Source organism: Periophthalmus magnuspinnatus, chromosome 21 (assembly GCF_009829125.3).
Source record: "Periophthalmus magnuspinnatus isolate fPerMag1 chromosome 21, fPerMag1.2.pri, whole genome shotgun sequence".
NCBI classification, from domain to species: domain Eukaryota; kingdom Metazoa; phylum Chordata; class Actinopteri; order Gobiiformes; family Gobiidae; genus Periophthalmus; species Periophthalmus magnuspinnatus.
The window spans coordinates 12,016,267-12,040,158 of NC_047146.1; the positions used below are offsets into that span (position 1 = coordinate 12,016,267).

The 23,892-nt window shown below is 38.9% G+C and overlaps 6 protein-coding genes across 8 annotated transcripts; 2 read left to right on the plus strand and 4 right to left on the minus strand.

Annotated features, from left to right (window-relative positions):
- Positions 1-233: 233 nt before the first annotated feature.
- Positions 234-3,230, minus strand: klhl23 (kelch-like family member 23). 2 transcript variants are annotated; one of them, XM_033987566.2, is made up of 4 exons: positions 3,147-3,230; positions 1,817-3,043; positions 1,058-1,210; positions 234-982 (listed from the first exon to the last, which is right to left on the minus strand). In XM_033987566.2, the coding sequence occupies exons 2-4, from the start codon at positions 3,036-3,038 to the stop codon at positions 672-674; spliced, it is 1,686 nt and encodes a 561-aa protein (XP_033843457.1). In that variant the 5' UTR covers positions 3,039-3,043; positions 3,147-3,230; the 3' UTR covers positions 234-671. The 2 variants fall into 2 exon arrangements, with proteins under 2 accessions (XP_033843457.1, XP_055086503.1); XM_055230528.1 differs by having other exon boundaries at positions 591-1,210.
- A 735-nt stretch (positions 3,231-3,965) lies between these two features.
- On the minus strand, positions 3,966-7,926 carry phgdh (phosphoglycerate dehydrogenase). The gene is made up of 12 exons (XM_033987567.2): positions 7,632-7,926; positions 6,884-7,035; positions 6,746-6,811; positions 6,627-6,681; positions 6,342-6,440; positions 6,140-6,272; positions 5,871-6,019; positions 5,637-5,789; positions 5,422-5,560; positions 5,003-5,127; positions 4,716-4,935; positions 3,966-4,327 (listed from the first exon to the last, which is right to left on the minus strand). Exons 1-12 carry the CDS (start codon positions 7,767-7,769, stop codon positions 4,173-4,175), a joined length of 1,584 nt encoding a protein of 527 aa, XP_033843458.1. The 5' UTR covers positions 7,770-7,926; the 3' UTR covers positions 3,966-4,172.
- Positions 7,927-9,259: 1,333 nt separating this feature from the next.
- On the plus strand, positions 9,260-11,744 carry cfap210 (cilia and flagella associated protein 210). The gene is made up of 8 exons (XM_033986410.2): positions 9,260-9,457; positions 9,534-9,707; positions 9,783-9,988; positions 10,065-10,221; positions 10,306-10,445; positions 10,850-11,042; positions 11,120-11,284; positions 11,365-11,744. The coding sequence occupies exons 1-8, from the start codon at positions 9,275-9,277 to the stop codon at positions 11,716-11,718; spliced, it is 1,572 nt and encodes a 523-aa protein (XP_033842301.2). The 5' UTR covers positions 9,260-9,274; the 3' UTR covers positions 11,719-11,744.
- A 301-nt stretch (positions 11,745-12,045) lies between these two features.
- ppig (peptidylprolyl isomerase G (cyclophilin G)) lies at positions 12,046-16,507 on the minus strand. Its single transcript, XM_033987568.2, has 13 exons — positions 16,377-16,507; positions 15,919-16,006; positions 15,767-15,841; positions 15,581-15,688; positions 15,434-15,478; positions 15,257-15,344; positions 15,139-15,168; positions 14,923-15,062; positions 14,668-14,848; positions 14,272-14,448; positions 14,108-14,192; positions 13,871-14,010; positions 12,046-13,636 (listed from the first exon to the last, which is right to left on the minus strand). The coding sequence occupies exons 2-13, from the start codon at positions 15,977-15,979 to the stop codon at positions 12,706-12,708; spliced, it is 2,061 nt and encodes a 686-aa protein (XP_033843459.1). The 5' UTR covers positions 15,980-16,006; positions 16,377-16,507; the 3' UTR covers positions 12,046-12,705.
- Positions 15,929-20,969, plus strand: fastkd1 (FAST kinase domains 1). 2 transcript variants are annotated; one of them, XM_055230412.1, is made up of 15 exons: positions 15,929-16,051; positions 17,103-17,537; positions 17,616-17,684; positions 17,890-18,015; positions 18,090-18,488; positions 18,557-18,667; positions 18,757-18,888; positions 18,962-19,448; positions 19,532-19,646; positions 19,754-19,882; positions 19,949-20,080; positions 20,179-20,292; positions 20,384-20,525; positions 20,622-20,736; positions 20,838-20,969. In XM_055230412.1, exons 2-15 carry the CDS (start codon positions 17,203-17,205, stop codon positions 20,931-20,933), a joined length of 2,502 nt encoding a protein of 833 aa, XP_055086387.1. In that variant the 5' UTR covers positions 15,929-16,051; positions 17,103-17,202; the 3' UTR covers positions 20,934-20,969. The 2 variants fall into 2 exon arrangements, with proteins under 2 accessions (XP_055086387.1, XP_033843455.1); XM_033987564.2 differs by lacking the exon at positions 15,929-16,051 and adding an exon at positions 16,716-16,768.
- klhl41a (kelch-like family member 41a) lies at positions 20,138-23,749 on the minus strand. Its single transcript, XM_033987565.2, has 6 exons — positions 22,573-23,749; positions 22,072-22,229; positions 21,880-21,987; positions 21,615-21,800; positions 21,396-21,542; positions 20,138-21,324 (listed from the first exon to the last, which is right to left on the minus strand). The coding sequence occupies exons 1-6, from the start codon at positions 23,656-23,658 to the stop codon at positions 21,213-21,215; spliced, it is 1,797 nt and encodes a 598-aa protein (XP_033843456.1). The 5' UTR covers positions 23,659-23,749; the 3' UTR covers positions 20,138-21,212.
- Between the last annotated feature and the right edge of the window lie 143 nt (positions 23,750-23,892).

A 23,892-nucleotide genomic window follows, 5' to 3' on the forward strand; every position in this document is an offset into this window, starting at 1 on the left:
GACACCCCTGTACTAGACCCTCTATCTATCTATCTATCTATCTATCTATCTATCTATCTATCTATCTATCTATACATATATACATATATACATATATACATACATACCCCCACACACACACCCCACACACACATATGTGTGTGTGTATGTGTGTGTATTTTTGAATGGCTGTTTTAAAAGTTAGAATCAAACATTTCAGTCTTTTGGTCATATAAATAGAAACACAACCAGCTCACGTTTAAATTGTATTTAATTTATTGTAAAACCCTGGGGTGTATGTTACTTGTTACTGTATGGTACTTGACACCTAAATTTCCCCTTTCAGGATCTGAATGATGTACTTATCTAAAGCTCTATAGGTCATGATGGAGTTCTTCACAGTGGTGAGTAGGATTCCTCTGGTTTCCATGCCATGTCACTAGAGTGTGAATTTCAGAGTTTAGCACAAATGACTTTATAAGGTAAGGTGTTAAGACTGTATTGTGTAAACTTTGATTAAAATTAAATAAACATATATAAATACTATATTCATTCATACATTAATAATAAACCCTACCTTCAATTTGTGATTTGTTGTTGTTTCAGAATTTATTGATTTACATTGTTTAAATTGGCACTAAGAAAGTTTGAAAAACTAAACGTTTTACACCTCATTCTATCATGACATACAACTAAAGACTATAAACACAAACACATCCGTGAGACCTGGTGGGGCTGGGCAGAGTACCCACAATCTCCCATGAGTCCAGTTCAGGGTCATACTTCTCAATGCTCTCTAGATAAGTTCCTTTTGAATAGGAGTATCCCCCGCTTACATAAATACAACCATTTATAGCCACAGCCCCACACTCCATCCTGCGCTCCTTCATCTCCGAAATTGCTTTCCACTCGTTACTGTCTGGGCTGTAACAGTCCACCATGGTGGTCTGTCCTCCCACCAAGTACATATTACTGTTGAGAGACACTGAACACAAACCATATTCTACATGGAAAACAGCAAGATAGATTTTGGTTAGAAAGCTGTTGGACAAAATGAACAGTCTAATTTGTTGCCTACCTGGATGAGGACTTATGGTAATAACACTCCACTCGTTGACAGTGGGTTGAAAAACCTGAACTTTTTCATAGGTGCAGCTGCCTCTGTATCCATAATGGCCACCAGTCACATAGATCTTATCTCCCATTACACATGCTGTGGCATTTCCAACACCTGAAAATACAAAATCAATGTCACAGTTTCATACTAGTTCTTATTTAAAGCTGCACTATGTAACTTTTTTGCTGGTGGGGAGCATTAAATGTTTCTATCTTGCATTTGTTAAATTCCAGGACTTTTTATGGGGGGGAAAAAATAAAAATAAAAAAATGCATTCTCACAGCAGGTGTCACCTCTCCACATTTGACTTGTAGTTTGGTCTGCTTATTTCCATGGAGATAAACACAATTTTATCCCACGTTGTGGAATATTGCAGGTAAAGCAATATCATCTCCATGGAGACCATAGCAGATCCTCCTCCAAAAGAGAGCATAGTTCATCTTTGAAGCAAGATTATATATACCATTGTGTTTTGGAGGTTTTTTTCTACACCAAGCTTTCCACCGTGGCAAATTCGATGCAGATTTGTTATAAATTCTCACCACACTTTAACGGTAGAATCTTGCACTTCATGTTTTCAATAAAGTAAAAAGTAAACACTGAATAACATGTCAATCAGTTGTTTTTCAGATACTAAAAGTTGAGAAGTCACAAAATCAGTTGCCTCTTTTGACTAACTTCTAAAATATCTTAAAATACAGGAAAAATTGCTAAACATACCTTGTATCATTTGGGCCACTGGGAACCACTGTTTTTTTAAGGGGTCATAAAACTCGCAGTCTTTCTCTGGGGCACCTCCCCTGTAGCCTCCTATTGCATAAATACATCCATGCAGCGCCACGGAGCAGTGGTAATATCGGGCTGTTATCATTGAACAACTCTGACTCCATTCCTCCTCGTCACAGTTATAAATAAAGACCTCATCCAGGGCTTCCACCGTGTTAGTTCTGTAACCTCCAGTCACATAGATATTTGCCCCCAGTAAACTCACGCTGTAACTCTCTCTGTCTGGGTCGGGCATCTGCTTCCCCTGTACCCACGTGTTACTTTTTGGATCCCAAATGTGAACTTCACATAAAGGATGCCAATAATATCCCCCGATAATGTACATATTTTGAGAAGACACTTTTCTCTTTGTGAGCAGACACTTGATGCTTGACTTTGCTGCTTGTGTGATCAGTGATTTCACATTTTCCGCATTAATGAGTAAACGCTGTCCATGTGTCTCAAAAGGGGCATTATTCTCATCCAAATCTAGATTAATTGTGCGTAATAAATCACCAACATACCGAATGCGTCTATTAATATCGTGGCTTATCCATTTCGTTATTGTATCCAGTAACATTTCTTCTGACTGTACCCCTAAATTATGACCCAATAAAAACGTTTTCATCGTTTCAAGGTCCAGGTCTAGCATTTCTTCCTGTTGTATGATCTCTGAAAACCTGCTGAGCGTCATCCTCTGAGCCTCCTTCTCCAAACCGTGGCACAGGTGCAGTTGCGCAAAAGCGTGCATTCCCAAACAATTATCAACATCCAGGAGGCGCACGAGAAACTCCTCACAGGCCTGTTTTACTGATATGAACTGGAATAGATCCGCTGCCTCCAGTAAACTCTGAACATTGTCTTCTGTGATGCGCACATGGGCAGTATAAACGTAGTTAACCAAATCCGCCAGAACCCCACAGCGCACCCCGGACAGATTGATCACAGTTTCGGATCTCTCCTTCATATCGGCCGTAAACATCACTTTGAAATAGGAGCTACGGGCTGAGAGCACCGCTTTGTGGCAGTGGAACACCTGTCCGGACTCGGCACATTGTAGGGTAACGTCCGTAAAGGCACCGGTGAGGTAGAAGTGTCTCAGGGTCTCCAGCAGCTCATTAGGATGCGCGCTGTCGATGTATTCGTAATCATAAACGTCCGTCAGCTTATGTGACATTGTATCTACGGGAAATATCACACATTATGAGAGAGATCACGTAAGAAAGATCATAGTTTTACGCTTCATTTGCTGGTGTTTAATAAACGCATATCATACTAAACGTACCTGTTAGAATATTTCCATGAATGAGTCAAACGCGATTGTGCTCCACGTCTGTTGTGTCTTCACTTGCAGGGCGCTCTATATAGCTCACGCGCGCAGGACGGTCGCGAGCTCTATCCTATTTTGGTAGTCTATTTGTGTGCTTCCATACCCCCTCCTCCCCTAGTTCCTCTGCTGCTCTTCTGCTTCACAGGTCATTGATAAAACCAAGCGACCACTAAGAAGAATCACCCCCTCGATTTTCCTTTTCAAAACACAATCTAAACTTAAGCTTCATGTGTCAGGTGTCTTCAACAGTAGTGAAATACTAGAGAGTAGTGATTGGCCAGACATCACTAAGAGAATACAAATCTTTAAAAGGACTTCTTTAAAAAGGCACAACAAGCAGCTACTGTTCTCTATTCATGTTTTCAACCCCATTCATGTCGTTGCTATGGCGTTTTTCACCCATTTCCAGTGTGGTGTGACCAAGGCTTTACCTAATCCTAACAAGGATTATCAGCATTGCGCACAATCATTAATGTAGGGTCAGAAATACCAAGCACAGATAAACTATCACCAATATATTAATTTGGTGGGTAAGTGTGCCCAGGCAAATATAAAATTTATCACCAAGAAGGTGGGGAATTGATGCTAATTAATGGACCAAGATAAAGAAAAGTAAAAACCTACCGTGCATTTGGGGTTCAGAAAAAGAAGTGATCATTCCAATGGAAATGTTATCCTGGGTCCAAATTAATGGGGCACAAAATTAACCCCTAAAGTGAAAAGTGAAAAATGGTTCAGTGTTGTGCAGATCATGCAAGTAATAAATAGATATGGTATGGTTTCTTATTAGTTTATTTCTGCTTAAAAAACTATTGTATATGACATTAACATTTGACTTGCATTGCCAAAACGTAAACACCTGAATACTGGAACTTCACAAACAAGCATTTTGTAAACATCAAGTGGTCCACTGCTAAAATTAACATGAATCCAATGTATTAGTTTCCTGGAAACAACATGTTAAAAGTTATAGGCTAAAGCCTAAAGGGTGACTTGAGCTGCTTCTGTAACTAAAGGTTTCAAAACATTAAGATCTTTGAGCAGCTTCGACACCCCGACACAATACCACTGCTCCCCCATGTGGTTCACAGGGGCACTGAAGGACTCAATCTGCACTCCTTCTGTGACAAGCACCCCTGCAAAAACAATAGCAAAAAAGACAATGGAAAAGGCTTCAGTAAACACTATTAAGCTTTTGTTGGGTAAAACAAACACCACATTTCAGCCATTTAAAGTGAGGGCAAATGTGCAATACAAAGAAAGAATGAAACCCCCATGCTCTAATGCACATTCACTTTTGTCACAGACGACACTGAAAGGAATGGATTACTCACTATACAATGCAGAGTGGTAAGAGACTTTTTAAATGCTTTGTATATTAAAATATGAGTCTCCTAATATATTACATAATGAAACACCTCCATCTATTGGCAGGGAGCCCTAGAGAACATCCATTCGTAATTGTAAGCATCCTGTCATGTTACAGTTTTTGCATCATTTTTGCTAGCAATGGCAATTTCTTACCAGCCACTGATGATAGAAGTTGAGGATTGGCTGAGGACTTGAAGAACAGCAGATTGCCGGTGAGAGACGCAGGCTGTCTAAATACACTGTCACTCAGCTTCAACAGTACAGGAACACCACTTTGAACAGACCCAGTGGCTTTAAAGATGCAACCATCAGCCGAGATCTCCACTTCACATGATCCACCAACACCGTTTGATGTGATGTGTCTTTGGGTCACCTAGAAATGAGTCCATTAATAAATACAATGAGCGGAAAATGATGGTCAGTTGATTTCATTGATATACCTGCATTCCAAAATCCTTGGCGAGGTTCAGTACATTTATCAGGTTAATACTGGTAGATTCATTTCCAAGCAATCCCACCAGTACAGCTGAAGCCATATAACCAGAGCAGGACTTCATACAGTCACCTTAACAGAGAAGACAAAAATATATTTTGATTTACAGTATAGAGATCATCTGAGCACCTTTTCCCCTCAATATACCAATTAAAAAGTTGGCAGTTGAGCAAAAAACATGCGGCCGTGTTGACAAGACTTCCTTTCCCACCATCAGGTTAGAGCTCATACATAAGTGCAAAATTTCTGTACTGTGCAGGCACTGTTCCATAAAAATACCACAAGATGGGACTAGTGCTCACATTTACCCTGCTTTTCTACTTCCCCCATTTAAGGTGGTGAAACAAGTAATTCAAGTAGAGCTACCTTCAGTTGTAATCTGAAGGTTACTGTATGGTTTCCTAGAAGTAGTGCAAGCCTGCAACACTTTTCCAATAGCTTCCCCAAATGTAATCATTTCTTGAGATTCTTGGGAGAATGTGCTGGCCAAAACCTGGGCATTTACCTATAAGATTAAAACACAGATTTAGTATTCACTATTATAATTTGTGAGTTGAATCCTTGCATTGGATAGAACTTACAGCTCCAATCAGGTTTTTGCGATTAACCATGTCCACAATCTGTAATGCAATGTCTTGCCCACATCGTGCCTGTGCTTCTTTAGTACTGGCTCCAAGGTGTGGACACCCAATTACATTTGGATGATTCACAAGTGCACGGTCCTTTGGAGGTTCCTGTGACAATGCATCATGTACAAGTTAATGTATGAATCTTCTAAATAAGGGTATATCTACAAACAAAGCGAGTATGCAGACCTCAACAAAGACATCAAGCCCTGCTCCTCCACACTGTCCAGACTCCAAAGCTCTGAGCAGTGCCGCTTCATCAATGATGCCACCACGTGCACAGTTAACAACCTTCACCCCTTTCTTACATTTGGCAAATGTTTCATCATTGAGGAGGCCTTTAAAAACCAAAATAACTTTGAGTGTTGAGACAAAATTACTTTTTAAAAATGATTTAATTGAAAACAAGTTTGTAATAATAGTTATGGTAATTTAAAAAAAATGTAGCTAAAACATACCAACAGTTGAGGGCATAAGTGGTGTGTGTACAGTGATGTAGTCACATTGGGGCCATAACTGCTCCAAAGACATCTGCTCCACCCCCCAGCTGGCAGAAACCTCTGGTGGGGTGATTGGGTCATAGCCGATGGTCTAAAAAGGCATTTCTGTTTAAGCTCAAGGTCAAGTGAGCAGTCTTGTTGTGAGGTAACTACAGCTTACCTTCATCCCAAATGACTGCATTCTTGAGGCCACTTCCTTTCCTATTCTCCCAAGCCCTACAATTCCAAGTACCTTTCCATACAACTCAGCACCCATAAACTGCAAATAAAATAAATGTAGCTCACTATATAAAAGAAGCCAAATTATAAAAAATACAGAATGTTATGTGCCACATTAGAGCACTGATGATTCACTGAACAATGGATTCGTTCATGCAATGGTAATTGCTTTGTGTGCCCACTACAAACAGTCTCTAAAATGGGGCAGCAAGGATTTTCCGCTTACCTTTTTGCGATCCCAGTTCCCAGCTTTCATTGACATTGCAGCTTGAGGGACATGCCTGAAAAAGTGGGAATCATGAGTCCTTGTACAATCCTTTCACTGCAGGGTTGTATCAGAAATACCTTGAGAGACTCATAATGAGGGCGCATGTGAGCTCAGCTGCACTGATGGTGTTGCCACTTGGTGTGCTGAAGAAAATATTTTACAATGTCAGTATAGTAGTTTCCCAGCACTGTAAATAGGGCAAAGTGTTCACTTACTTCATAACAATAATGCCCTTTTTTGTAGCAGCATCAACGTCCACATTATCAACACCAGTTCCAGCCCTTCCAATGATTTTTAGATTGCTGGCAGCGTCTATAACATCAGCTGTCACTTTTGTTGCAGACCGAACAACAAGGCCATCATAATCCTAAAATGTTAACACATGTTGCTGTTTGGTGTTATTTGACAAAAGTAACAAGTGACAACAAAAAAATTAAAATATAAAAAACACGGTAGAAAAGTTTTCTACTGTAGACACTCCTAGAGAAATGATGTTAAAAGAGATTAGGCATGGATTTCACATTTGTACTCCACAGATTGTACTCCCCAAAAGATATGTATGTTTAATTGAGTTAATTGTTACGTGAGCACAGACGGAACATCTGTGTTACGTTTAAACATAAGTATTTGTATGCATCTTGTGTGTGTGGAGGACGAGATGGAAGCAAAGTCAGAGATGAGTTGCATCAGCTCCCCACGGGGGCGGTGCCAAATACAGACAACTTTACCACCTCAGCTCAGCCGGCCGGCTCAGGGAAACGTGGTACGGGCCAAATGCATGAATCTTCCATGGAAAATTGTAAACCAGAAAAATACACTTTGCACGTACCATACAAATGATCTAATCTTGCATTGTTAACATCTGCACCAGGCAGCAGAACGATGCAGCATCTTTAAGCCAAGCTATTGATAAATAAAAACCCACAAAACAACAGTATTTATGTAATCACATAGTAGTCGTACCTTTATCTCAGTTATCAACTCCTCTTTTTTCATGTTTTGCTTCTCCGTCACATGGATGCCATTTTCTTCTAGGATGGTCCTGCAGCGAGGGTCCACGCTCTCACTGATCAGGACCGACTTGATACTAAAAGAAGCCATTTGACCCTCTGCTTTGACGGTGGTCGCGTTGATGCTGGGTAACTTGGTGTGATGAAAGACTGATGGGCAGTAATGGACACAGACCAGACCTCAGCTCTCCGTTGGCTGCTTTTGAATGGTGTGATTGGTAAAAAACTGCTCCTCACTAAATGTCCCCGCCTCCCACGCGCCTCTGCTGTGACGTAGAGCTGCCGCGCACAATGCGCATCATGCGGAGCCTCTATTCATCCTGTAATTTAACTATATATTGTTGCATGAACATTGAAATGTTTTCTCCATAAGTTTAATTTAGAGCACTGCAGTCAGTGAAAATTATTATGATTTAGAATTCCAATTAATGACTTCTGTAATAACCATCTATCTATGTTTTTCTCTTTTTTTATAAAAAAAAAAAATAGCAGACAAAACAACATTCAAATCAAAATTCTAGTTGCATTAGCTGATGTAGATCGCAGTAGCAGCAAAATAGGCTATATGTTTTCTTTTTTGACCTTTAGGCCAAGTACAAACTTATTGCAGTTGAGATCTGTATTGACAACGTCTTTGTCCAAATGCACCTCACCTGACTCATCAGACTGCACATGACAGGCTGTGCTCTGTCAATACTGTTACTCCTCACAACTTTCAACTCAGGCGAACTAACCTGCAAAGAAAACAGAAGACTTAAGCAATGCATCTGCTTTCAGAATTCAGTAGCAGCATAATAAGCAAAAGTAACGTTAACATTTTCCATCAAACATGAAATATCAATAAAAAGCAACAAATCTCTAATAATCAAGAAAACCATTGAGGCATTTCACTGGGCACTCCAAAAGACTCCATTTGAATCAACAGAAAATATAGAAAAAGATTACACCATTTGTGCGGTCAACATTTCACTTTTGGCTTTGTAAGCCCTTAAAGCACTACTGATGGACTTTTGTCCATTCAAAATATCTGAAAGCCATGGATAGGTAATGCGCAACAGAGCAAGTTGAAAGTCCACACACCCAGACTCAAGTCACACTTGAAACTTGACTCGATAGAATTGATTTTTGACTGGATCGGGACTTTAGCCCCACTGTCTCGATGTCAGTTGATGTGTTACCATGGCAATGTCCTCTCGAGCGTCCAGAGCCTCTGTAGTCACTCTGGGGCTGTTGCTAGGTTACCACACAACACACGTCGTCTTCATTCACTGTTGTGGGACAGACAAGTGTGGCTTAGGACATTTGGGTTTTTTGCGTCTGGACAAGTTCTTGTCATATGTTTTTCTTGAAAAAATGATGCAGGAACGTGAGGGTCAAAAAGGATCTGATGCAAAAGGTAATGTTTGTTAGCATAGCATTAAACACACGTCACTTCATGCCTGAGACTTCTTTAAAAATATTAACGTTAAATTCATCAAGAGTGTGACATATCCATATCTTTTTATATATTAGTGGAAAAACAAGCAACATGCTATGCCCAAAAGTCATTTTGTTTTCGTTTACATCATAGTGCCTTCAGATGAGAAAGACACCACAATGATCCCATTACCAGATCTACGTAAAGTCACAGTCTTATCCAAATCTGAATTAATGCGAATACAAGATCAGCTGAAAAATGTTGACAGAGAACAAGAGCTCAGGATACAAGAGGCAAAAAGAAGAGAAGCCATGCATCTGCAGTCAAAAGAAGTGGTCAAGCTTTGGTCCAACACTATAGCAGTAAGTATTTAAAACACAGACTGTATCAGCTAATTTGATCTTAATGTATATGGTGTTTCATTTATGTGTACTAAAGGGGCAAAGGCAAAAGAACCTGGAGGCAAAGGCAATTCGGCAGCAGATTGAGGAGGAGAAAAGAAAGCAACTTGACTTAGAAGAGCATGAATTCAAAGAGCAGAAGATAAAGGAGGCCATAGAAAAGGCTAAGACTCAGCTATTTTATCAAACAAACCGGGTCAAAAGCCTACATGTACGCACATTTTTCACTACATATTTCTAATGAGTAATATTGGTTTGTCATATTGCTATTTACACTGCTTTTTAGGGTGCATACTTGCTTTCACATGTGCTTAAAGAAAGAGAGGCACAAATTCAATTAAAACAATACATCAAGGATGCCAGCAAAGATGTGAATAAAACCTTGTTAGAAGCAGCCAAAGCCAGGGATGATGAAGCTCTGAGACGAGAAGAAGAGAAATCACGTCAAAAGAAAGAGCAGACTCTGTCTGTTGTAGAGGAACTGAAGAATCAGTAGGTGCCTCACTCCACAAACAGTATGTACAAATTGGAGATGATTTGTCATTTGTTTTTATGGTGCCCTTTATAGAATAAGGGAAAAGGAGTTAGCGAGGGAACATGAGAGACAACTAAAGAAACAGGAAAGAGAGGAAATACATAAACTTCATGAGCTCCATCTTTGGGAACAGAAGAGAGAGCAAGAACAACAAAAAGAGGATAGGAAACAGCTCATGCAAGTCAACCAGGTAGTGTCATGGCCAATTTTATCATTACTTTTAAAGTGTTAATTTTAATGTCTATGAAAATACAGTTTGCACATTTCTTTACAGGAGCATCTGACCAACAGACAGTTAGAGAAAGTTATACACGACCAAAAAGAGCAAATGGAGGAGGAGCAAAGAAAACTGTACCTCTCAGCAAAACAAAAAATGACCAAGTTAAGGAGGGACAAAGAGAAGGAGATAATAAGGTCAGGGGAATTTTGGACGCTCAAGTCAATATTGATATTTTAAATGCAAACATACTTATATACAAAGTAGCTAAAGTCTCAATTACTAAGGTGTAAGAAGTGCTTATTGGTAATTTTGCTATTATTTTCTTTGCATTCTCTTCAATGTCTGCACATTATTCATATCTTAGACCACTTTATTGTTGAGTATAGATTTACAGCATAACTTTTCATTACTGGAGAGAAATATGTGTATAATAGAAATTACCTGGAAGAGCTTGAGTGAGATCAGATATTACTTCTGGGTTACTTTTCCTGCATGTCATCCTCTTGTGTCATTTTCTTTTATTTTATTGTCCTGTCAACATAATTTCCAACAAGTAACCTGCAAATAGTATGTTAACATTTTAGATCAATTATTTTAGGGAGATCCAGTCAAAACGAGAGAGGATCTTGGAAAAAATTGTAGCCACCCAGCAAGAGCAGGCTGAAAATGAAGAGCTCAAAATTGCACAAGCTGTGGCTGAACGGGAGGCTCGAGAGGCAAAGCTGAAGCTGGAGGAAGAGGAGAAGAAAGCCGCCATGATGAAGTCCATGGCTGTGCACAGAGAGGCATTGGTAAAAAAGTAATAGTGTGAAATCCATTGAAAACCATCTATCTGTCCCTTACACCTGTGGCTTAACTTGTATGTTAGAGGGAAGAAAAAGAGAGAATGAAAGAAGAGATACAACTAAAAAACAAAGAAATGCTTCAGTCTAAGAAGGAGGCAGACAAAATATATGAAGAGAAACAGCAACTCAAGGCTCAGAAGAGGAAAGAGGAGCTTCAAAAGTTACAGGAATTCAACAGAACACAAATGGTATGTGTAAATAGGATTTTGTTGCAGATTTTATGAATGTGCCATTTTGATTCCTAATTGTTTTTATGATTTTAACACAGGCTGAAAAACACTCAAAGGAACAGCAGCAAATACAAGACATGGAGAAGTTTAAAGCAATGAATGCTCAAATACAGGCAGAAGAAGAGTTCCAATTTCAGTTATATGCAAAGGATGTTATCAATACAGCAGAGAAGGCTAATCTTAACGTGGTGCCACTTTATAAAGCTGTAAGAGAGGGGATAGGAGGAGGATCTGGTGCTGCTTTTAATGGAATTAGATCCAGCTATGTGGTTCAAGACAGCAGTGGTGCACAAATGCCCAAATACATCTCAGGTGCCACTCAGAATATTAAAACGCTAAATGAGGCTATGAATATTGAACATGCAAAAAAGAGACTGGGGTTTCAATGGTGATCAATAAAATAAATGTTGGCAATAAAAGTGTGTATCTCAGCATTTATAGTCCTTAACAAGCTGAAATTATAGCGATTATGGAATGCAGTTTAAAGAAAATGCTACAATGTGATTGCATCTGGCAACAAACTTGATTTTCTTCACCTTTCTTATTAAAGCCATAGATTCAGTAGGTGCATGTAAGTGTTGGCCTTTAAAAAAACAAAACAAAAGGCAAGCATTTGCATTTTTTTTTTTTTGCAAAAGCCCTTTTATAGATTATTAAAACAAGGTTTGTGTGATAATTAGCATCTGTGTGAACAAATGGTTAGAACCAAAACATCAACCGTTTAAAAGCAAGAATGCATTTTTTAATTCATTCTTCAGAGCCAGAAAGGCAATGTCCAGTATATTTGGACAAAACTACTACAAATTATCAATAATTCCACAAGTAAACCAGAGTCATCTTAATTACAAATGGGATTACAGTAAAAGGTCATGGATGTACAAAAGTGGAGGGGGGACAGATAACCAAGTGACAAAAGGAATACACCGACCATGCATCAAAATATTTCTGTTGGTTGTATTTAAAATATGCCAAAATTACAAGTACACTCTCCGTCCAAAACCAACAGCAATTAAATGATAAAAGCAAACAGTAGAAATAATTTAAAAAGCTTAACTCTTCATAATAAATTGTTGTTTTTTTTTGTTATACCCAAAGAAAATTGAAACTAAATCCTATTTAGATAATGAAAGGAGTACATTTAATGACGTGTTAAACAACCCTTGAAAAAACACACCCCCAGATGTCTGTCTTCATTCTATTGTTTTGGTCAGTGCGAACGTCCATGACCTTAACCACATTTAATCAATAGGTGTACTTCAAACCAAAATGTACATTTCTGGGGGAAATTGAGCTGTAACCTGACCTTGTTAACAGCGCAGTGAAGACGGGAAACAAGAGTATAAAAAAAAAAAGTTATATTGTTTTTAAAAGCGGCCTGTTCAGTCACTGTCAGAACTTGAGCTAGAACTATGTCTATGTCTTCTACTGTCATTTCGCTCTTTGCCTCTATTACTGTCTGGCTTCTGTCTTTCTGAACTCCTTTTTTCTTTGGATTTTCTATCACGGCTGTTTCTTTTATTTCTGTCGCTATTAGAACTGCTGCTATGTCGTCTTTTGCGGTTGCCAGATTCTCGTTCTTTATCCTTCCTATGTGCAGAACGGTCTTTACTAGACTCTCTTTTATTACTCTTACTTCGAGAGTGCCTTCTCCGATGAGCGTCTCTTGTCTTACTTCTGTCTGAGCTTCTCCCTCGATGGTCTCTGCTTCGGGATGACTCCCTCCTCTTAGTTTCCCTTTCACTATCGCGGCGACGGTCGCGACTTCGGCTACGATTCCTGCCCCTGTCTCTGTCCTTGTCGCGCCTGTCATCTTTATCTCTGGATTTGGTGCGACTACTCTTATTTCGGTTACTGCTGTTAGATCTGTGGCCATCTTTTTTGTCCTTGCTACGTGACTTGGACCTAGTTCTTTCCCCATTTGTTCCTTTAAAATCATCTTTATGCTTTTTACTAGATTCATGTTTGCTTTTGTCTTTTCCATGATCAGAGTGTTTATTTTTCTTTGAGTCCTCTTTGTCTTTGCTTTTGGACCGCGCTCTTTTCTCATCAGATTTGTGAGGTTTATGTCCTTTCTCTCTGCTCTTTGACCTTTTCTTCTCACGGCTTTTACTACGACTTTCTGCTTTCTTCTTGTGGGTTTTGTGCTTGCCATGTTTTCCATCTTTATCAGCAGAATCATCCTCTTTGCTCTTGGATCTGTGATTCCTCGTTTTCTTGTCCTTTTTACTCTCTGCTGCATCTTCATGTTTTGAATTGGACAATCGTCTTTCTCTTTTTGACACGTCTTCCTTGCCATCACTGACGTCACCTCTGTGAAAGAAACGGGACTCTCATTTACATATTGTAACATTTAACACTAAGCTACAAAAAAATATTTCTGGTAATATTGCATTATTGCGACCAATGTTGACATTAAAATATCTTTAAAACTGATAACTTTGGATCAAGACTTGATTTATTGGAAAAAACAACAACAAAAAATATTACAGATTTGCTCAGGGTACCTAGAATTAAACTTTTAAATGAGTATCTAGGTAGTCTTACCTATCCCCCTTAATCCAACGCTCCCCAGTAACAGCTCTCATCCTCTGACGTTGCATTTCCTGACGCCAGTGTGGAGGAGTTTCACTACGTCTGAACCGATCTCTGGATCTTGAACGAGAGCGTGAGGGGGTTCGATAACGCTGAAAGAGAGATGCATACCATTAATGAATCTTGTGTTATCCTTCAAAACAGACTAATCAATTCAAGCAAGAAGATCTTAATGTAAATTGGCCTTACCCTAGGACCTCTGCCCTTTATTTTTCTTCCTGAGCGGGTCATAACCAGCCTTCTGTTGTATGCTGAATTATAGGATATACCAGCACTGTGGGAGAAAACCAGATACATTTACTGCTGAAAACATAAAATGAAATGAAAATGTGTTGTTTTTTTTAAAGGTATACCTGGGTCTTTCCCCCTTGTTCTGTTGCTCCTTTTTAGGCTCATCCTTCTTCTCCGCTTGCTGTGGGCTTCGTCTCATCAGGAATCGATTTTCAGGGATGGGGGGAATCTCCTCTGGACGCACTGTAGAGGAAACCACTTCCTCCTGCTCTTTCTCATCTGCACTGGCATCCTCTGGCCTATTAAACGAGCATTTGACATCTTGTTAATTTGATGGCAGTCATCACTTTTTTTTTTTTTTTTTTTTAACACATTTTTACAAACTGAGGGGGCTGCCCCAAGTGAATACATGTAAAAAATAGCTGCTTGTGTCAACCCCATCACAATGGCTATTGTTCAGGTATGCCCCAAGTAAAAACTACAACGGGGGTGCTTTACACATAAAACAACACACATACTTTGTTTTCTTTTGCTTCTTTTTGTGTTTCTTTTGTTTCTTTGTCTTTTTCTTTTTCTTCTTGGACTCCTTCTCAGAATCTTCTGAATCAGAGGATGATTCTGATGAGACCTGAGATTCACTAGAACTACTACTGGATCCAGATGAACCATCCCTTTTCTTTATTTTACTTTCTTTTTTTGCTGTGGGCATATATGAATAAACAGTTCAGTTTGTAACGCTACTTTTTATGATTGCACATGCAACATTGACAAACCTTTAGATTTAGGGACAAGTTCTCCACAGTTCAATACTTTCACATCAGCGTATGGTTTGCTATTAGGGTCAGTTTTCTGGTTTTCCATGGTTTGAACCACCTCTTGACCAGAGATCACATGGCCAAAAACCACATGGACGCTAAAAATAATAACATCAACCAACAAATAATAAATTTTAATAGTAAAAATCAAATTTTAAATATGTATTTTCTTACCCATCAAGATGAGGTGTGGGTTTTGTAGTTCTACAGAGTCAAAAAAAAGAAAAGACGGAAGAATATCACCTGATACATAAAGTTATACAACATGTCAAGATCACCAGGGAAACCTTACATGAAGAATTGTGATCCGTTAGTGTCTTTGCCCCTGTTGGCCATAGACAGCAGATATTCCTTGTTGTGTTTAACAGCAAAGCTTTCATCTAGGGGAAAAGCACAAGATTGTACTTCCGTCTTGAAGCCAACGCTGGTTTGGAAAACAAGTGACAGGTCTGGCAGCCGCTTCCTTTACCTTCAAAAAAGCCTCCATAGATCGATTCACCTCCTCTTCCATTTCCTATGAGAGAGCGCAAAAACTAACATTAAGTAAAGAGTCATAAACCAGTGGGACATATCAGTTCCAGATATTCAATTGTATAAAATGCTTTTTAGAATTCACCTTCGCTAAAGTCTCCTCCTTGAATCATAAAATCTTTAACAATGCGATGAAAGAGACATCCCTTGTAGTGTAAGGGTTTCTGAGTTCCTTTACCAATTCCCCTTTCACCTATGAATACAGAAATGAATATAAAATATAACTAGTAAGAAATCAACTGGATTGGTTCATATCTCTACTGAAGCTTACCTGTACAAAGACACCTGAAGTTTTCACATGTTTTGGGACAAACATCTGAAAACAATTCCACCACAATTCTCCCGACTGAAATCAAGAGCAAAGTAGTGTGTGATTTAAAGACAAGCAAAAAAATAGCACAGTAATCATACACAGAATCTTACCAAGCACATTGCCAATGGCAATGTCCATGAAGCAACGAGGTCGCTGTGCCTTCACTCCCATTCTTTGCTCCACTTGTGAAGAAGCAATCTATAATTGACCCAATGATGCAGCATCACCAAATATAAAGACAAAGTAAGTGCATGAAAAAACAAAAATAATGTACACAGTTTCTATCAAGGTTACAAATGTAATAGTGCTAACATCACGAGAATGTGTACTGTTAGAACGTCGTTTTTTGCTAATATTAGCCAATAAAATACAGACCAAAACCAAAATAAACTACTGGAAATATTCTGGCATTTAAATATCACAACAATTTGACGCTAGGCCTGCGTTAGCATTAGCAGACTATGCTAGCATAGCATATAATAGGAGCTCATTTCTTTTGAACAAATCTGCCGGGTTGGAATTAGTAGTTGAACATAATCAAGCTGAAGATTTTTGCAAGTCTTGTCACCTGAATAACCGAGGATATCACTCCATGTAGTAACCCGCGATTCAAAGCGGTTAAAATTAAGTTTCATTCAGTGACCAGCTCAATGTTTTCTGAAGATGGCGCGGCAGAGACGTAAAGGCATTGCGCAGGACGTGCAAGTTGTTATTTCCCTGGACATTTTAAGAAAGGTTTGGATTTTTGAAATCATTGGTATTTCCATGTTTGATAAGTTTATTTTGTGAGTATAATTTTATTACCTTTTACATTAAAACGGGAACAGAAAGTACACGGCAAAGCATTCCCTTTTGCTCTACATATATATACATATATCTTAAATGTTGCCTGGAAGACAAAAATCAGGGACTCCACTTAACGAGTTGATTACGGAAGTGAAACATCAGCGCACATGCTAGGTACATTTGACTTTCATTCGAGATATTTTAAATTGAATAATTTCTGCATTTGCCAGGGTGTATTTGCTCATTGAAACTATACTGTGAAGCTTATAGGTAACTTTCTTGTGTGTACACGTGAATCCCGCTTAGCATGTCAGAACCTGCCCCTGGCCCCCCGTGGCACATTACAATACTGTTCACTGAAGAACAATCATTGTATGACATGTATAACCCGGCTGTCATTCTAAATAAATAAATGAGAGATACTAATATTTGCATAACTGTCCTATTTTAAACATTTATTGTTTCACAGAACTCTACAAATTAAATCTTATTTTGTTTTTATACAAAGGCTCACAACAACCCATCGTGCCTGTCAGTTGGATATAGAGATGAGAAAAAAAGTTGGACCAATTCATTCTTCAGTGTGCCTTTTCTCCTGTGCCTGAGTGATGCTCCGCCTGCAGTGTGTGAGCCTGTGCCTCAGAAGGCTTCTCCACAGTGGGACAATCAACAGGGATTTGGTTTTGGAGCAACTGCGTGTTTGCTGCATTGAAGACCATGTTTTTGATGTTGTGGGAAAGAATAAGGCAAAACTTAATGTTGATCATGTTAGTATGGCTGTGGGGATGCTGTGGCAGTTTCAGAAAGAGAAACCACAGTTGCTCCGTACTGTCGATCTCATTAAGAGTCATCCACAGTTTTTGACTCTGCGAGTTTTAGCAGAGAACAAAATTACTCAAATGGACAACTTGATGTTGATTGACACACTCTATAGCTTTCTTAGGTAAATTACCCAACATTGCATTTAATTGTCAACTGAAAAATGTACTTTGAGCTTTTGCTTTGTTTTTTTCCTATATAGATTAAACGTGGATCAACATGACTCACTTATTCAGCAGCTCGTGTCAGAAGCATGGTTGCGTCTGAACAAGTAATGTATCTCCTCTAGCTTTTACAAAACAAACATTTAGTGACATTATATGATTTGGCACTTCATATGCCACATCTTTGTAGCAGAGTGTGTGTGTGTTATCCATAGTATGCTTAACTACTATGGGTAAAATTCCAATAACAAGGCAAGAGGTGTTTGCATGTTTTGTTATTTAATGTTAAAAATTAAATGTTTACTTTTTCAGACTTTCAATGGCATCTCTGTCCAAGTTTTCAATCTGTCTTAGTGATCAGCATTTACAGCACAGCCCTCTTATGGGACACATCACAAACATCATGGCTCAAAAGCTGTTAACAATTGATGATGCAAGGTCAGTTATCACATGCTTGGTCTAAATACGCAAGTATTCTTTTCATTTGCCATTTTTTTCTGTCTTGCTCACAGGATTTTGACAATTTTGATGATCAGTGTGTCCTCCTTGGTGTCTCCATCTCTGCGAGATGCTCTCATAACAAGGATAGATCATTTACTGGATACCACGGACCCGACAAATTATAATAACCCACGAAGAGTAGTTCAGTTTCTACGGAACATCAAGTACAGCCACCGGCCATTGCTTGAGAAATGTAACCAAATCCTTTTGATAAACATACCTAGGATGAATGCAGAGAATATCAGCATCATCATGGGCCTCTATCAGTCGCTACAATTCAATAACTGTGAATTCAGGCTAGCTGCTAAACAAAGACTCACTGAACTCATTGATTCAAGCACTGACCCATTCTCTTTCACCAAGCTGTTTGTTACTTTGGCTCCCTTAGCCAGTCCAGAGATAAGAGAAGGGTTAGTGAAGCACAAGGTTATTTCTGCACACATATATTTTACACTTTCTAAAAAAAAATGTATTTTAGGTTGGAAAATACTGCTCTCTTATTGGCGGATGAGTTTAATGCACAACAGGCATTGGCTATTGCTGAAGGATTAGAAGAGATTCAGAGCAGAAACCTTAGTCTCATGAACAAGTACGTTTATATCTCAATTGCGTACAAATGTCTTCTGCATAACAAAAAATAATATATATATATATATATATATTTTTTTTTTTTTTCAGAATTGTTGCAGTAATACAGAGAAACCTTCATGTCTACAGACCAGTTGAAGTGGCCAGAATCACACAAGCACTCTTTCTTCTACAGTATCAAAACCCTGAGCTGTATACAAAACTAAGAATGATTTTGACAAAGTGAGTGTTGATGTTTGGATTATATTATACATTCTGATCAAATGAACCTTAATGATTTTGGTTTTATACCTAGCTTCTTACAGGATAGTGTCTTTCCCTATGAAGTGACGATGCTTACCCGTGTGTTATCGTTGTTGCCTTCTCCTCGTGTGGACGAGAGCCTTATTGCACGAATAGAGGACGTGGTGCCTCAGTGTAACCTCAGCGACCTCAACACTATCGCCCATGCTGTTGCCAAGTGGGTTCGCAATGATGCATCTTACCGCCACAACACTCCTAGTAAGTACGTCCGCCTACTGCAAGCTCTGAACCGCTCCGGCCATGAGAGACTCCAAACAGCTGAACGACTTGACCTGTTGCTGGAGGAGCTAAAGTATGTGTCAGGGGAGTGGTTTGAGGAAATGTTGCTTGAAGATACAATGGTTACACTCAAAAGAATGATGGATCAAATAAACTGGACAAATGTACCAGAGCTAAGCCTGTTTCTGACAAGAATAAATCATCTCAGCCCTCCACTAATGGAACGCATTGCTGATGTTGTCATTGAAGATATTGATAAGGTGAGCAAATGTAAAAAAAAAGAAAAAGAAAAAGCTCTGCAAAGGGGAAATACCCAATCTGTCTTGTTTTTTTCTTTTTTAAGTTTCATTACTCTGCAACCTATGCTACCCTGCTTCCATTTTCTGTCCTGAACTATGATACTGTCAAAGCAGATGAAATGTATGAGGCCTGTATTGGGCACTTTACTCCACATATCAGTAAGTAAAAAAAAAGAAAAGAAGTATGTATATATATATATATACACACACACGCATATAACACACCATTCACTACAATAAACTAACAATAGAATTAAATGGTATAGGTTTGTTTGACCCACATCTACTTGTTCTTCTGGCGTACTCCTTGGCGGTGGCTGACTGTTTTCCTGAAGAACTTATCAAAGAAATTTTCAGCATTGACTTTTTGGGAAAACTTGATTCCCAATTAGAAAGTAAGTGTTATATTTGTATTAAAATTCAAAACAGACATGTCATATCACATGTTGGGATTTCTGCAGCTCTTCCTGATGCTCTCAATATGCGTGTACGGCTGCGTTTGATGGAGCTGAATCGAGCTGTGTGCCTGGAGTGTCCAGAGTATCAGGTGCCTTGGTTTCATGAGCGTTACTGTCAGCGGTTTCAGAAAAAAGGTAAGATTAAAGGATTTGTTTATTTTTGTTGATTTCTTTAAGCTCCACCATTCCATAGTGATTTGAAATATTTATTCAATAAGTGCATTGTTTCCTAGGTAATGGGTCAATCAACCCTCTACAGCAGCAGATTCACAAAATGCTCGGAGAAGTCCTTGGCGGAATTAACTATGTCAGAATAGCTGTGCTCACTCCTTATTTCTACACTGTTGGTAAGTTACATAAAGGTTAAGATTAACGGTGTATGACTGTGAATTTATACCTCAGGAGCACATTCTAAGTCTAACACTATTTTATCTGTAGATTTCGAATGCATACTGGACAAGGAACTTAAACCACTGCCTTATGTTGAGTCAAGTGCACTACCTATTCCCAGCACAGGGCAGGTTCAGTGGGGGGACTCGCACTCTAACAAAAGGGACGAGCTGCCCCCTGGTGCTCAGAGGTAATACATTTTGACTTTGAGGAAAGCTGAAGTGTCTAAAATACTGGACTATGCACCCAATGTGTCAGTGTCAATATAATGTTCTTTGTGTCCTAGACTTGCTGTGGATTTTCTTGACTCAAAGTCATTCTGTAAAAACTCTCGTAACATGAAAGGAGAAACCTTGATGAGAAAAAGGCACCTGGAGATTTTGGGATATTGCGTTATTCAGGTGAGACAGTGACAGTGATATAAACATAATTTTCTATTGTCATACCATGACATAGACATTTTACACTATCACTACTATTTTATTTTTATTTTTTTGTGTAGATTCCTCACTTTGAATGGAATTCTATGGAGCTGTCAACGGCAGATGCTTGGAAGAATTATTTAAAAAAGAAAATATTTAGGGAATGTTCTTTATAACGAACATATTTCTAGAATGTTACATCTTGTTTGGAAAGTCATTCCAAAGAGACTATAGTATTAAAGTGTTTAAAGTGCTATGGATTTTTTTTACCAATTTCTGTCAAATGAAATTATGTGAGCGTGTGTAATACATATTTTTTATGTAAAATGCAAATTTATTTACTTCTCTAGTTTACTATTTTTAAAAAGTATAACAATTGAACACTTATTTTGTCTTGCTGTAAATGCACTCTGGATAAAAGATTTATACTGTACAAATGATATCTTTTCTTCAGTTTACATCTTGGGCATTTTGGCTGGATTCAAACGCATAGACACACAAGATGCTCCAGAAGCATAACGCATCTCTCTAATTAGACCACTCCACTCATTCTTGGCCTCTTCATACCTAGAGACAAATTGAATGTTCATTATGCTGCATAATAAAGTAAGGAATTGTGGCTGTAAATCAACACTTACTGCCAAATATCAACCATCTCATTCGCAGTGCACTCTTTGTCCTCATTCATCACCATAGCGAAGCCTCCTACAGCATACAGCTGTCCACTACAGCTTACCAGGTTGACTGAACTCCTCTCCTGGGGGAAGTCTAGGAAGGGCGACCATCTACAACATCAAATCAGTAGATTATAAGTACTGAATAAAGCATAAAGAACAGTTTTCAGTATATGCACATACTTGTTTGTTCCAAAATCATAGACCTCACACCCAGATGTGAGCCCATCTTCGTTGACCCCCCCGGCAACAATAATCTTCCCTTTATGGATAACTGCTCCAAACATTGATCTAGGAGTTTTCATAGCAGTCAACTCCTTCCACTCCGCCCTCTTGTGGTTGTATGCAAACATCTTATTGATTGTTTTACTTAAAATTTAGAAAACACAATTTGAGTTGTTTTAAATTGTAAAACAAATATATTTTGCTTAGTTAAATATTCCCTTACTTTTCATCTGTTTTTCCTCCCAAACAGTAAATCATTCCATTCTCAGAGACAACACTGTGGCCATGAATCTTCAATGGTAACTTCTTTGATTCACTCCACTTCATTTTTCTGAAGAATTGAGGGGGAACAGAATAAGTTTAAATCTTCCAAAAACACAAAAATATATTTCTTTAATATATTCACTAAACTTACTCAATATCGTAACACATGACTGTGTCATGCGACTCGTTTGTCTGTAAATCTTTACCAGCCACAGCAAAGATGAGGTTGTCCACTTCTCCTAGACCAAACAGACATCTTGGGGAAGGCATAGGTGGTAAAGCAACCCACTGGCAACCAAGACTGTCCAACTGAAATAAAGTACGTAAAATGTTATCATAATTTGGTAATGATTTGGTAACACTGTTCTGACACTGCCTTGATAGAATGTTTAGTAAGCTCCATTAAACCATATTTTGTGTCTCTCTATCTGTTATTGAGCTATGTTGCAAGAAGTAAGAGGTAGTTCTATTGAAGAATAAAGATGGAAAAAAAAACAATAAAATTAGATGGCACTTTCATATGTTATGTGCTTCAAAGTTTGTAAGACATGTACTGAAACGCATAATTCTAACCAATTTCAGAGAGCAATATTTTCATTTCGTGTGTAGTATGCATCATATAGAACTAGTCAAAGGGCCAAATTGTAAATACCTGGTAGAAGTAGCACTGCAGTGGATTCTGTGTTTCATCCTCATCCACAAAAAGCCCTCCTACAATGTACAAGTTGCCTTTCTTTGTCACCAGACAGACATGATTTCGTGGGACCAGCTCAGACATGGCCACCAGAAAGCACTCGTTCTCTTGTCCATCATAGGCCACAGCGGCTGTGTCACTGACCATCAGAAGCATGTCTTTTGCAAACATGCCATATCGCTGGTTATCATTCAAATACCCAGGCAGCTTCCCTCCCTCTTCATCACTTCCATCTTGACTCTTCTGAATTTCTGGAAGTTTACCCCCAAATGCATCTTTGATTGCTTTGATTTTTTTCTGTATCTCAGCATCAGCCTTAAATAGTTCTTCCTTCTCCACTTTTTCTTTGAAGAACTTTTCTGGTAGCAACCGAAATCTGATGCAGTCAAATGCTTCACTCAAGCTTTTGGTACGATTTGCTTTGTCTTTCTTAACCCACTTTAGCAAGATCTCATATACTTCCTCTTCTTTTTCTATGTTTAAGGCATCTGCTCCAATTATAGCAAACAATTCATGTGGGGCGAGCTCGAGGAATTCTGCCTCTTTCGACAACTGCTGAAAGCGATCAGCAATGTAATCTCTAGCAGCTATTGCCAGTCGGGGGCAGTTTATCATCAAGCCTAGTCTGTAGACTGCCAGGCAGTTTTTCTGTGACAGCTGTTTCTGAAGGTAGTTAATGCACACCGTAAACACAGATGGGATCTGAAAGCGATTTGCCACCACCAAAATATCCTGGACGTTGTTGTCGTTGATGTCAATCTCAGCTGAGTACATGTAGTTTACAATCAACTCCATAATATTGGGATCCAGATTTTCCAGAACAACCTCCTTTTCCTGTGACTCCTCTCCATCCTCTGAAAAGTAAAGTTCACGGAAATAAGGACTACACGCTGATAGGATCAGCCGATGACAGGGGATGCTTCGATCACCAATCTTCAACACACAGTCTACTAATTTGTTCTCATTTAGAAGCTCCTTTAGTCCATCTTGAAGCAATGTACTCTGAAAAAGACGCAGATCTTCCTTCAAACTTTGGGGGTCCATCCTTGATGATCAAAAATGAGCGTAGTGAGCCGACTGTACCAGCTGGTGAACACAGAACTATAGGGGCAGACAGGTCCGCAGGCTCTTCAATATAACCTTGCCCCTTCTAAATATAGCCAACAACCCCACTCAAAAAGAATTCACATTGGCTGAGTGGGAGAGCCCACACAGCTGTCATGGAGCAAAAACAACTGTGAAGACTTGTCACCGTAGTAATCAAGAACAACATTGTGT